The 12,418-nt window shown below is 38.0% G+C and overlaps 1 protein-coding gene across 4 annotated transcripts in view; it reads right to left on the bottom strand.

Annotated features, from left to right (window-relative positions):
- jar (Myosin heavy chain 95F jaguar) overlaps positions 1-12,418 on the bottom strand; it is a 148,531-nt gene that overhangs the window by 48,588 nt on the left and 87,525 nt on the right. For all 4 annotated transcript variants that reach the window (XM_076172588.1, XM_076172591.1, XM_076172589.1 and 1 more), the window contains 2 exons: positions 4,860-5,049; positions 179-252 (listed from right to left, as the gene is read on the bottom strand). In XM_076172588.1, coding sequence (XP_076028703.1) covers positions 179-252; positions 4,860-5,049 — 264 coding nt within the window. The remainder of the gene's footprint in view (positions 1-178; positions 253-4,859; positions 5,050-12,418) is intronic.

Here is a 12,418-nt window from a genome sequence, read left to right as displayed (position 1 = left end):
AGCAAATGCCAAATGATTTTATTCAGCTCTGGACTGAATGAGGTTTAAATCAATAGACCTCATTTAGGCTGGAGGTTCATCTTTCAATTGAATTAAATTGTTTATTGTTACAAAGAACAAAAAAACTTTTGCAGTGCACCACAATTTTTTTCTTACTACTATAGAATTGTCTACCTACATAAATTTTGTCTCGGGTGTATCGTAGTCTCACATTGTTTAATAAGGTTGCTTCATTCAGATACATAAGGCCACCTGAAAAGTAAATTCAGTAACATTGAATGACAACTGTCTGATAAATATAACCCAAATGTTAACTGTAATAAAAAATTAGGTTATTGACAAAACAAACTTTATTGTAACACCTTACTTTAAAATAAAATCACAAAACAAGCCTATTAAATTTGCCATCACAATCCTTTCTGCTACAACAAGCAAAATTGGCTTTCTTAACAATGCTGGTTAACACAACCAATGAATCAAGTATTGCCTAAAGCCTAGTTCACACAAGCAATGTTGCAGCACTGAACTCCCATTTTCTGTGCTGCGGTAGCACTTTTTGTAAACAAGCTCCGTGTTCCTGAGGTACTGTGAAGATGGTCATCTTGCTCCCAACGCAGGACCCCCAAGGGAACTTTTGTGGCCTTCTCACATTGAAATCTTATTATATATAATGTCTGATGAGTTGGTGTGGCCTAAATGTGTGGTAAAATCCCTGTATAAGTTGGCAGAAGAGCAGAGATACCTGTGGGACCTGACAGATACTGACAACTCCAAACACAACTTGTGCAAAGCTGTTCACCAAAATAGCCCTGGAAATTAAGATTCAGTACCCAATAATGAACAATTTGACTAGAGGTAAAGCTTCTTTTACAATGTTTCTTTAATGTATGTGATAGAATAAGACATATACATCAAAACTACTGTTCTGACTTACCTTTTCTTTTGAAAAGAATGTCAGAATAAGACAAATCTAATTAGAAAAAATTTATCAACTAATAATACCCTCTCATCTTAGATGAGAGGGTATAAGTAGCAGTTAAATTTTTTTCTAGTTCGGTTTGTCTCATCCTGACATACTACATAAAGGGAAATGGCAGTCAGAAGAGTAATTTTGTCTGTATTATGATGTATTATGACTACTTGATTGCATACATGTCTACTTTTAATTGGCTGCATAGGTACCTACATGTTTATAAAGAACTAAGATGAGAGGGAGGAAAGGGTGGTGGATGAGAGTGGAATGGGTGGGAGTGAATATATGCTTTTTGACTTGGCTACCTCCTTGTGATAGTTAAACCTAACCTAATCTAGCCAAACCAAACCTTCTGAATATAAAAACCTTGATCTGCATCCTTTTTCCTATAGTACTGTGACCTTTCCCAAAGTGAGATAATCATAAATAATTCAACCCATGCTTATCATACTTTAACAGTCTAGCTTAAACTATATTTCCAAAAAGGTAGTTCAGTCTCTACCTAGAATGTACTTACAAAAAAATTAATGAATAAATAAAAAGTGAGGGAAAAACAGTCTAACAAAATTAGACAAAGGATGCTTTTTACAAAAAATTTACCAAGCAGTTCTGAATAATGCAGCAAATACATTTACACAATTGAAGAAACAGTGTTCTCAATAAAGATAAAAACTTGTTACAGATCAGGCTTGTACAAAATTTAAAAAGCTAAAGTTGTACTTCATCACAAACCACAAAAAGATACAATCAGCACCAAGTGGCTCAGCAGGCAAAATATTTGCAAAATGGGAATTTTATATCTGCCTTGTATTCCTGTTTGTAAGTAGTGAGGAGTTCTTGTCAGAGGCAAGCTGGTCGGGACCAACACACCATGAGGTAATTTGTGGTGTTCTTGTACTTTTTGATTCAAGGTGACAAGGGTACTATCACTAAAATTTTCTCTATATTATATATTGCCATATTATTAATTTAGATATTACAAGTTGCAATTACGTAATGGCCCAACTGTACACACACTTTTAGGGTGATTAACCTGTATGAACATTATGTATAACTTGGTATGACAGCAACACTTAAAATTGGGCAACATAGTCCATCATGATCAAGCAAGTTCAGTACATCATTATGACATCTTAGCAACAACCACCCAAAAATTCTGAACCTCATTTTTGATACACAACTTTCAGCTTTCACATCAAAGATCTGACAATAAAAATCAACAAGTAATCATACCAAAATCAGTTACAAACATGGGCTCTGGACAGCAGAAGGAAATTAATCTCAATCTACAAACAGTTCTAGAGGACCATACTTGATTACAGTTCTACAACAACATTCCAAAACATTTAGGAAAAGACACCTGACAAACTAAATGAAATAAAACACTGAAAATAACAGGGAAGAAAGTGACAACTAATCAGTGATGGTCTGTGTCACTGCAGATGTCAGCAACAGAGTAATTCCTTCCAATAATAACTATCTGCCAAAATAGCCAGTAATTATTCATACTTCAATTTACTCATGAAGGATAGTCACTGCAGAAGAATGAAAAAAGAAACAAAAAGCAGCACTATCATAATCTGGCAGACTCGCTGTCAATCATCAATAGATGCCTGGTACTGGGTTCTCAAGTAGTGATACTAGCCAATCTTTGTCAAGTTCTAGAACAACTTCACCCAGAACATTTTGGCATGCAACAGATGAAGCAACTTGCCAAAACTGCAGTTTACTGGCCCAATGTCAATGAAGACATCAAAGCAACTTGTTGCACCTGCATACCATGTGGTAAGCACCAAAACATACAGCCATAACCAAAAATTCATCCATGAACACTTTCAACGAAACCATGAAGCTGGCTACATCTGAACCATGTGATGAACATTCCTGAAATTAACTGGCTAATTCTGACAGATGCATACTCAGTATCCCTGCATTCATAAAACCCAGTCAGTCTCAGGTAAAGCAAAGACTGATCTACTTAAGCAGAACTTTGCTCATTTCATGTATCCTCATATGATAGTTATGGACAATGCTTCAGCTTTACTTTCAGGGGAATTTCAGGAATGGTACAAAGAAAATCATAATCTCACAGGTGTTACTTATCGCCTACAATAAATGGATCAGCAGAGCAACTCATACAAACATTCAAGGAAGATTTATATTAGTCTAGCCTTCCACTAGGAAGTGCTGCACGAGTTTCTGTAATACTATTGTATTCCAAACTTCAGTGGATATTCACCAAGTGAATTGTTGAACTCACTGCAAATTCAAAGAAAGATTGACACTGCTACCTTTACCTGCACAAGATCCTTAAGGCAAACAGACAAATACATACATACATACATATACCAAAGGCTTTTTCCCCCTTACACGGGGGTGTAGCCAAAAAGAAAAAGGCATAGAAACCACTCTCACCCATTCCATTTCCTATATATTCCACTCCCCTCCACCCACCTCCCTCCCTGTTATCTTGGCACAAACAGACAAATGAAGCAGCTAAATAACAGAGGCAAAACATCACTAGAGTGGATCCAATCAACAATGTTGGTGATCCTTCTTTTGGGCCATGATACCACTGGGAACCATACTGGATGCCTACAACTGTCACTAAATGCAAAGGCATTTACAGCCATATACATGTCTTCCCTCAAGGACCAACTTCCTGCCAACTTTTGGAACACATACAACTGCAATACCTCTCACTGAAATATTAAGAACTGGATGAAGACATGAATGTAGGAACAATACATAATTCTACAGCAAAGAAGATGGATACAACACCTATGAAAAGTATACATGGCCCACCTGCAAAAGAAATGCAACTAGTACTGCAGAAAAGATCACACATTTGGAGTACAATTTAGAACATTCACAATGGTCCAAGCACATGATGAAGGGACAAGTCCCCCAATGCCTTCAAAGAAAACTTCAAAGAAAACCCCAGGCTAGGGTGGGAGAAGTTATAAACATGTGCCAATTTGTGAGTCATCCTCTACCCTCACATAAGCTCTTCTACTCACATTAAAGCTTCACAGCCCTCAGCCAACTTTCCCCACATCTCTCAACACCTTTCTGTCATCTGTGTCATATGCCTCCTCTAAATCCATAAAAGCCCAACAGACATCCTTGACTTTTGCCAAAACCTTCCCTCATATCTGCCATACTACAAATATCTTGCCTTAGCACTTTTCCTTTCCTAAACTCACACGGCTCTTCTCTATACTAAAAATATATATATATCTTATTTTCAATTCTCTCACTACCAGTGTTGTTATATAAAAAAAAAAAACACCTTTGCCCAAATTACCCTCAAAGACACATTCCTCCACTCCATCATTCATTTACCTAACTCATCATTTGCTAGCAGTACCACTCCTCTCCTTTGACCCCTCGTCACTCCCAACAATAACCACAATGCTCCTCCAACTCATCACTTCCCTTTCAATTTAGTTTCACTCAATGCTAATATATTCATCTTTTTCTTCGACACAAACGACCAATCTCACTTGTACTCTCATGTGTACCATGTCCACCAACTTACCCAATTACTAGGGTACCGATTGTCAAATGCCACAAACGGGTTAACTGAGACAGTTTGAGGCAATTACCCTTTTCCTGCGGAAGGATTCCCCAAGCTGAACAAATCAACATGGCAGCAACAAAAATATATTAATAAAATATAAAAGGCAGCTAAAGATGAAGGTACTTCCACATCTTTGTAATTCCTTCACTGTCAACACAATTTATCCAATCTCAGAAACTTTCTTTTGCCTAGTTCATCTAACTTGCCTCTTACTTTCTCCCTAAAGACAGACATTTTCATCCTGGTCTCTCTTAAACTATATGTATACACAACCGACTGTTTAAAAAACCTTAAGGAACTTACAATTGTCATCCATGTCCTTCTTATCATCCTCTTCAGCTGGATAGATTCTATCATAGTCAGTAGTGATGGGCTTGGCTCCTCTCTGGGTAGGCTGGATGGTCACCGTGTCACTTCCAAGGTCAATTATCTGACCCTGGATGAACCCTTCGACAGGGTCACCCACCCAAACCTTCTGTGAGCCCTCCATGCCCTGCAAAGAAAAGTATAAACATTATAGAAAGTCATTAAAGGATAAACACATCACAAATTTTCCTAATTGACTTTTAAATTATACCTAAATAGATTAAATTTGTTTTTCTGTTATCCTGGAGTTATCTTACATTTTCATCAGCATTTTTATGTCACCTAAACAACTTGTCTGCTACAAAAGTTGGGAATAGTGGTTACTATGTTGATGATGTATTGCCATGTATCTAAAATGAAAGTTGCCATTTACAGTACATAGGATGCGCAGAACTGCACTGCAAATATTTCACTATGTGCAGCTTGGAATTTAAGCAAATCAAAACTAAAGGAAGGTATTTGTGTTATCAAACCAGGAGACAAGTTCTGGTACCCTGTAATTTCTTGCAGCCAAGCATTTACAAGCCCATGACCAAGAGGCAGCCAAAGAGTCACATTGGAGGCTAAAGGGCCAAGACATGGGACAATCTTGTTTATTTTACTATATGTATTTTTATGAAAATTTAGTTGTTATAAATCTAGTCAATTTGTTTGCATTAGTTTTTTTTCTTATATTAAGTTTTCAATATCAGTATTACCTATTCATGTAGTATAATTATTGCAGCATATTATCATATATTTAATACCTCAGGTGCCTTTAGTTTTTTCTTTCTTTACATAATGAGTTATGTCAACGATTATTATGTCAATGTGAAGATGATGATATGGTTTAACGTCACAAACTCCCCCTATCGGAAGGCTAGGACGGTGTCCCTCACAGAGGGCTTTGTTGCGTGGAATTTAATAAACCATGCCCTTGGTTCAACTTCACCGGTGGCAGGATTCAAACCGCCTTCCCCTTGACCTTCGCTGCAAGTAACGACGCCCTAACCCGCTCAGCCAGCGAGCATGCACTATTTTATTCTTTAATTAACATAACGACTTATGCCAATTATTATTTTCAGTACTTAATATGATTTAATGTGTTCTGTTCTTGGTTACATTATTGTTTAAATGTACCTGGATTTCTTTTTAAGAGAACCAGTGTTTTTTTTTTTTTTTTTTTTTTTTTGGGGGGGGCTGACTTTATTGAGTATCCTCGCAATTTCATACATTGTATTTTATCTGAGTATCCTTTTGCCAATAAACTTATCTATCTACTTTCGCTCGAAGTAGAAGAATTTTCATTATCACTCGGAGAAATATTCCGTTTGTGTCCACTCCGCCGCGTTCGATATTGCAATAATACGTCATAAACGAAAGATGGCGTTGTCGATTTTTTTTTTATGACGATGGACGTTAGGGCAGAGATAAACAACAGCTTCATATCTTCAATTAATGGGAAAAAGTTTCTACAAGTGATTTACCATACATTTATGCAAAGTCGTACATATGTGCCTATAACAGGCGAAATTCTCATAAGTACCTAAGTATATGTGGCGTGTTTATCCTTTCATAATCCAGAAGTTTCCGAGCATAATCAATATGACAATTAGTGTGACTGCCGCGCTTCAATGAATTTTACATGGATCTTAATATTTTATATTCGGGAAAGTTGATATTGGAATATGAACGCAAATTACTAAATTACTACACTTGAATGCACAGTTGATGACATTAAATTCTGGGATCCAGTGGCAACTTGCAAACTCCTAATACCATATTTCTCATATAATGATCCCCTCTTACTCAAGCAGACTTCCAGGAATTGTTTGTGCCCCTTCATGAATGTAACCCATTATCATACACAATATTTCAAGGTCAGATTCTTACCACAGTTTCGTGATTTAATCAAAACCGTGGCATGACAAAACCCCAATAGGAAAATTTGGGGGGGAGGAGGAGGAGGAGGAGGACATAACCTAAGCTAACTTAACCTAATCTACCATTGGGGTTTTGTCCGTTGGTCGATTGATTTATGAAATGTTTGGGTTGAAAGCCAAGCGTTGGAGCCGGTAGGCCATTCAGCGCGGTTTTGTCCGTTGGGGTATTATTTCCACCACAGTGGTAGTCTTATGACTTTCTGTGTCATCCTCGGATATACAATTACATTTACTATGTATAATATGAGTCTTACATGTACTGTATTTTATTGTATATATGATTGAATCCGAATAAAATAAAATAAAATCAAAAGTCTGTTCACCAATCAAAACGTCCCTCAAGAGAGAGGGGAAAGAGGGAAAGGGCAGGAAGGAGAAAGGGAACACACACACACACACAGAGAGAGAGAGAGAGAGAGAGAGAGAGAGAGAGGGAGAGAGAGAGAGAGAGAGAGAGAGAGAGAGAGAGAGAGAGAGAGAGAGAGAGGGAGAGAGAGAAGAGAGAAATTTTTCACAACCGGGTCCTCTCCAACTTTAGATTCCTTCTAACTCCATTTTCGAGTGAAGCCAAAAATTTCTCACGTTTTGTCACAGCTCTCCATACTCATTGGCAAAGAATTCTACATTTGAACGTAACAATTCACTTGGGTTTCTGAACCAACTTATTTGCACGTGGCGCCATAATTTCAACGCGTTCGCAGCTGATTCCAACATGCTAGAAGCGGCGCGCAGTGACTCACACTACGAACAGTAACCACACCCGTCACCACAACATCCAATACACATCATGTCACTCGACTATGTTGTGCAGAGCGTGCGCGCGCACGCACACACACGAATTTAAGAGTAAATTAGACAAGGCGGGATACTGAGACGGGACACTACGAGCATAGCTCCCCTTCCCGTAAGATACTAGGTAAACATACACACAATCGACGACGCAGTGGTAGCATTAGCAACTGCTATTACAGCGGTCAGAGTTCGAGTCCCGCCCAGGGCTGAATTTTCAGTATCGCTGCGCTGCGAGTCGTTACTCCTATTCTCGTGGGCGGGAGTTGGGTGTGCGTGTAAGGTCACAGTATTACCCATAGAGCGGTCATATACGAGCTCCGAGCTCTCTTCCGGGAGGGTAACAGCTGTTGATCACGAGTCCAATATGTGATCCAAGACCTTGGTGAATCACATGTGAGCTCTGAGCTCTCATCCGGGAGGACGTTACCTGTCGATCACGAGTCCAGCACGTGATCCAAGACAATGATGAATCACACATACATAATTTTTTTTAAATACTGTATATTATATATATATATATATATATATATATATATATATATATATATATATATATATATATCCAACGGGTTCCTTCTCGATTTCGGAGCCAATGTACTGATCTAATCCTTCTTTGAGATATCCTCCAAAAATATCATGGCAATTTAAATGTAATATGAACAGGAACGTCAAAAACATCGCGGGAAAAACACAACAACAATGTGACTCACGAGGACATTATTATTTTGGTGGTGACCACATCACTACATACAACCGCATTCAAAGTTCACCGCCAGCTCTGTGTTATCACGGAATGTACCGCGAAATGGATTTAATTTGCGCAACATTTCAATGTAACACTCACATATCAAACATAAAGCAAGTTCCACCTTTTAGGCGAGATAACAGTTTTCTTTTTACTCTTTTTAATCTTATTTTACTTTAATTTCATATGTCTTTGTTTTCCAACGTTATCAATTTTTATTATGGTATCCCATTTCTTAAAGTCGACAACGAATGACTTTCAACTTCACTTTTTATATAACTACACGTATTCGTACCATACATGTACACTATCTCACTGTGGTTAAGTGCGTAGCATTGTGAGGAGCAATACTGTATAGCAAAAAATCCTTGATTATTTCTAAATAAGAGAAATTGAGGTATTTCTATATATATTCCCATTGGAAAAACTGAAAAACGAGTTAGCAATTGGGTCCACACTGAAAATCACAAAATGCAAACGCTAAATTGAATATGCTGTTGACTGATAAGGAATACAAAATTGAATCATAACCTTCCTCTGCAAAGTCACGCAAGCGAATACAAATTGAAACATGATAATTGGAAATAAAGAATATATATTAAGTTGGAACTACATGAATTGGCTTAGGCATGATAAAAATTGGAGAATATGAGGACCCAACGAGCGTTTCTCATTTCCTGTGTATACTAAAATAAGGTAAACACACATACAATATGCATATATTTGAATATACACCCATAGGACTATGCCACGACTTGTATTATTTATATGATGTCGACGAAACTCCCACCCGCGTGTGGTACATTATGCTAATATTACCAACCGGTTTTATTCAAAATATTGCCGTCTCGTCCATTCTCGTAAAAAAAAAAGACAATTTGATTCAGCAGAGCAGAGAAGGAAAATTTACTCCAAAAAAGGTATGCGTTGACTATCATATTATTCTGACTTGAAATTCAAACATCTTAGCTATAAATATAAAACATAGAGCTATATTTTTTGGGTTACATGAAGAAATGTCACCCCAGTATACCGAATATCAACAGTGGAATAAAGATTAAATTAGGTTAGGCTACGTTGAATGAGGGTTATGCTTATTGTCATCAACATATACAACCGAAGAATCGTAAACCCAGGATAGCCCACATGAATTGTTACCCTAGAATAGCCCACATGAAGAATTGACACCCTGTCGAAGTCTGGGATGCCGATTCTTCAAGTGATATATATATATATATATATATATATATATATATATATATATATATATATATATATATAACAAACTGGTATATTTTGAACTTTCAAACTGCACACATACATAAAATCACATCGGACAAACAAAACATTGTTTATATTAGACGCAAGACTGAAATCCGCATGACCTTTGTATTTGCGGAGTCAAGATTTTATGACAAATAGAATATAACTTACTGTATAAGCCACATGGGGGGGGAGGGGGGTAAGAGCAGCTGTTATCACACTGAACTATTTTTTTTACTCCGACATCCTACCTCCAGCCTCCATTTGAATAAATGGAATATGACCTCGCTTAAAGAAATCTACACTTCTCTAAGAACACTTCCACATTATGTCTAACACTCGTATAGGTTTACAATCTCTTAGTTCATCATTCAATTTTGCTCCTAATGACGGATTTTTTTTTTTTTTTTTTTTTTATATTTGGAGATTCGAAAATTCAAATATTGTAACCGAAGTCGTTTTTACTCGAACGAACTCTCAACGGTCAGCGCTGGTGAAGCCACTGGAAGCCAAGTGTGAAAACCCCTTTAACGCTCTCCACTGTAAAGGTTATTTGTTATTCAGGTTTCCGACAAAACATTTCATTCAGTCCTGTACAGTCCTTCGACCAAGACAGCTTAATCCTTTCGGATTGGGCACATTTTTATTATTTATTTATTTTATTTATTTATTGCGCGCGCGTTTTGAAGAACATGAAATAGTTGCACAGTAAATAATGGCCAGAAAATAGTACCACCGAACTCAACTCTTCCAGGTCATATTTGCAAAATTATCTTATTTTACATTTCAACGGGATCAAATTATTTTGTGTTTATATTTTATGACTGTAACCATTTAATCAATAAATTATACAAATGACAACCACGTCAAACAAATCTACAATTTTACACACCTCACGTTTTGTTAAATCTGAATACACCAGTCGAATACCAAATCTTACACACACAAAATATATATATATATATATATATATATATACACACACACACACACACACACACACACACACACACCAAAACCTGAGTATACCCCCGTCATCATATGCGTCATGGGTATTTGAGCAGCTGTATGGTACGTAACATGCAATCAATATTTAACGGTCTGTTTTGGTGGAGACCCTACGGGTCAGAGTAATAAAACATTCGTTAAGATTTAAAATCTACTTAAAGGAATGATAATTTTAAACTACCGTTGTCCCTCCGTTATTCTATGACCACTTCTCTGATTACCCTGTGTGTGTGATTCACCTTGGTCTTTGGAACACGTGTTGGACTCGTGACCGACAGCTATTTCCCTCCCGAAAAAAAAGCTCAGAGATCGTATGACCTATCTATGGGTAATGCCGTGACCATACACGCACACACACCCCCAACTCCCCGCCCACGAGTGTTAGAGTAACGACTCGAAGCACAGCGATACCGAAATTATTTCAGCCCTGGGCAGGATTCGAACCCGGACCGCCGTAGTGACAGTCAGGGACTCTACCAACCGTGCCACCGTGTGTGTGTGTGTGTGTGTGATTCATGGAATGATATATATATATACACACACACACACACCAATGGACTCAGGATGGCTGATTTGATTGATTGATTGATAACAAATTCAGCAATGCATGCCAACCCTAAGTCCTGATAAGGGTAGATTCCCTGCCAACAAACCAAATCTATCAATATTCAGTAGAGGATCCAGAGATATGACTAGGCAGAGCACTTAAATTTTGGTGGAATATATTTACAAAGAACACTTACGTGTGTGTGTGTGTGTGTGTGTGTGTGTGTGTGTGTGTGTGTGTGGTGGAGTGCCACCGTGACCCCATACGTGCCGTAGAAGCCACCTAAATGGGACGAAGTGAAGGAACTTGAGACCGCCCACTCTATATTTTCTCCCAAAATATGTCAAAGTAGAGGATCTGGGAGGATTCAAACCAGAGCCCAAGTAATGAGATCATTAAATGTGCGTGAATTTGGTGCAGATGAGACTAAAATGGGAGAGACTGGTAGTGTATAAGAACGATGAATGTGTTAGCGCCGAGTGAAACTAAACTGAAAGGGAAGAGAGATTTTAAGTTTGGAAGCGTGGCGGGTGAGGTGTCAGGAGCGAGGTAGGGAAAGGTTGTCATTGCTGGAAAGTAATGGCATAGGTAACTGCATTGTGGAGGAACTGTTTTCGAGGATGTGGGAGATTTGTATGTGTGTGTGTGTGTGTGTGTGTGTGTGCATATGGCCCTGAAAATGAGAAAAGGAGAGGGAAGCGTTTTGGACTGTGTAGGTGTATTCGGTAAGGCATATGGGAGGGTGTCGAGAGGATCAAAATGAGAATAATGTAACTGAGGAAGAATATTGCAGGTTTGGGAAAAGAGGGTGCGTATATAAAAAAAAATCATACTAAAGCAGATATGCGATAAGTTTTGTGACAAGTTAAATATGCCTTTTAAAGTTAGATGTGTATGGCAGGGTTGACAAATGCGTATTGGGATGTTTATGGATGTGTAAGATGTGGGAAGTCTTGCAGATTATTATTATTTTTTTTTTTACAAGTACCAGAGCTTATGTAAAGGTAGGGAGTGGGGAGTGGGAGTGGGGAGGGTGAATGGTCCGAGGTGAAGGTGGGGTTGCATCAGGGTTGTGTAATGTCACCATGACTGTTCAACATTTATATGAATAGGATGGTGCTGAAGGTAAAGGCAAGGGTACTGGGAGGCGAGTCAACTGTTGTTCAGCCTATCAATTGCTCCCTCGAGTTTCACTAAATGGAGAACCCGCAGTCCCAGA

This window comes from Oratosquilla oratoria, chromosome 33 (assembly GCF_046742065.1).
Source record: "Oratosquilla oratoria isolate Oo_2021 chromosome 33, ASM4674206v1, whole genome shotgun sequence".
NCBI lineage: Eukaryota > Metazoa > Arthropoda > Malacostraca > Stomatopoda > Squillidae > Oratosquilla > Oratosquilla oratoria.
The sequence above is the reverse complement of the archived record's forward strand: the minus strand, read 5'-3'. Positions and strand labels throughout refer to the sequence as shown.